Genomic DNA, 2,198 nt, shown 5'->3' with positions numbered 1-2,198 from the left:
TTTGTAAAGTCTCAATGAGCATTATTCACATATTTTAGTCTTTCTAATTCTTCTTTACTAAGAGTGTTTTCAAGGTATGTTCTTTTACTTCCTGAAGGAGCAAATGATATGAAAATCCTTCTAGGTCAAGCTGTTTGTCCTACTCCAGGGTGCCGAGGAATAGGCCATATCCGTGGTCCACGGTATTCAGGATATCACGGGTAAATTTTTTTCTTCTTTAAATTATTTCAGGGATAAATTAAAACATTATGCAGATTAGCAGCTGCAGGTAGCATCATCAGTGACTCTCTTGGGGCCAGACAACTCCCTGTCATACTACCTTCTCTGTGTTCCTAAGACCCTCCATTGACATTTTCTGCTGTCTGCCCACCTCTGCCTTTCTAGAACCTTCTTGGACTCCTGAAGCCTTGCTCAGACCCATGTCACTTCCCAGCGCCCCTGCTCTTGAGTGCCTACTCCATCGGATACACTCACCACCTGTTTCTCACCCCAGACCTGAATTTTCTCCACATAACTACTGGTTCTTGCTTTCTTTAGAGAAATTCCAGAACTTCTTGCCTGTTTTCGTCCTGTTTTCACCTTGCTCCTATTTCTTTTTCTCTATTTTTATTCAGTTAGAGATAAGATAATTCTGTGATAGAATAGAAAATAATAAATGTGAAGTTATTTTGCAGAATATAGCCATGCTTTAAATATTTGATAATAGTATGGAAAGGATAATGCTTGTAACAAAGAATAAGTACAAATAAATGTATGTAAGTTTTTATTGCTTTTTCTGTCCCCATCAATTGGCAAAATGATGTATAGATGAATTATTCATATTGGTGATCTACTTGCAGAATATATAAATTAAAACTGAGCAGAGTTGACATTCAGCTTGTCCAAAAACACAAATTTATAAAACAAACATCAAGAAAAAGTATAAAAACAAAAGAATAAATCATATAATATGTGAAGCAAGAAAACATTTGTTTGAATAAAAAAGATCCAAATAGAAGTCCTTGTTTTCTCAGGTGGTTGTAATTCTGGAAACCAGTGCTTAAAACAGCTCTAAATGAGTCAAAGCAAGTGTCACTATAAAAAATAATGGTAAACACTCCCAAATAGCATAGATGAATGTTATATGTATAAATGTAATATTAACACTTAGAGAAGAATATAATATGGTCCATAAAAAAGAAATAAAGACACCTTGATTACATGTGCAAACGTGTAGGAGTTGTGGATTATGAGAGTGGAGTTGAACCGGAGGCATTATAGTGTTTAATGAAGGAGGAAAAGAAAGTAGAGAACGTGAAAAGGGAGGGAGGGAGGAATAGAGAGAGAGAAGGAAAAAGAGAAAAGCAATCACATCACTAGGAGGGTGGTCTGTATTAGGTGAGGATCCTGTTGGAGTTGATAGAACCATTCTCCAGACCACTAGGGGGTAGATGGCTACAAATCATCTTCCTCAGGCTTTTCATGCGTGTGTGTGTGTGTGTGTGTGTGTGTGTGTGTGTGTGTGTGTGTGTGTGTTTAAATCTAGAACTGCGAAATTCGGTATGGTAGTCACCAGTCATATGTGTCAGTTTAAATTAACAAATAATTGAAGTTAAATAAAATTAAAACTTCAGTTCCTCAGTCACACTAGCCACATTTCAAGTGCTCGATAGATAGCTAACTGTGGCTAGTGGCTGCCATACTGGACAGCACAGAAAGTTTCCTGAGCCATCCCTGAGGGAGTTTACCATGTTCTGCCTTCTCACAGTAGATTTTTGAGTGCAGGTTTTCCCAGATGAAGTAACTGGCCATCTTAGTGCCTCCTTCAAAACTTGAATCATTATCCTCAAAGTTAGCCAGAATATAACGTTGCGATTGGTCTGTCTGTTAGCACTCTCTGGTCTTTACTTTCCCTTGGCACTGGGGCTCAAATAACATACCACCTTGGACAACTCCTTAAGATTGTCCAGCAGCTCACTCAAGGCCTCTTCGTCCACTTCATCACAGCCGACTTGCCTCCCACATGGCTCTTATGTGTAACTCATTCTTTTTTTCCTACTTGAATTCTGAAAACGTTGTGAACCAAGTCACGATGGGCACATTCCACTTTGTTTCAGCAGCTTCCCTGAACTTTCCTCATCCAGTATGAGGTCTAATTGTTCTTACTTATAGTATCTAATTTGGATAATATTGAGACTATCTGGCATGATTTTTTTCCA

At 38.2% G+C, this 2,198-nt stretch overlaps 1 protein-coding gene across 1 annotated transcript in view; it reads left to right on the top strand.

Moving 5' to 3' along the window:
- Positions 1-2,198, top strand: part of L3MBTL4 (L3MBTL histone methyl-lysine binding protein 4) — a 484,034-nt gene that overhangs the window by 288,794 nt on the left and 193,042 nt on the right. Inside the window, 1 exon segment of the mRNA XM_019664701.1 lies at positions 101-200. Within this exon segment, the coding sequence (XP_019520246.1) occupies positions 101-200 (100 nt within the window).

Source organism: Hipposideros armiger, unplaced genomic scaffold (assembly GCF_001890085.2).
Source record: "Hipposideros armiger isolate ML-2016 unplaced genomic scaffold, ASM189008v1 scaffold_428, whole genome shotgun sequence".
Taxonomy (NCBI): Eukaryota; Metazoa; Chordata; class Mammalia; order Chiroptera; family Hipposideridae; genus Hipposideros; species Hipposideros armiger.
The sequence above is the reverse complement of the archived record's forward strand: the minus strand, read 5'-3'. Positions and strand labels throughout refer to the sequence as shown.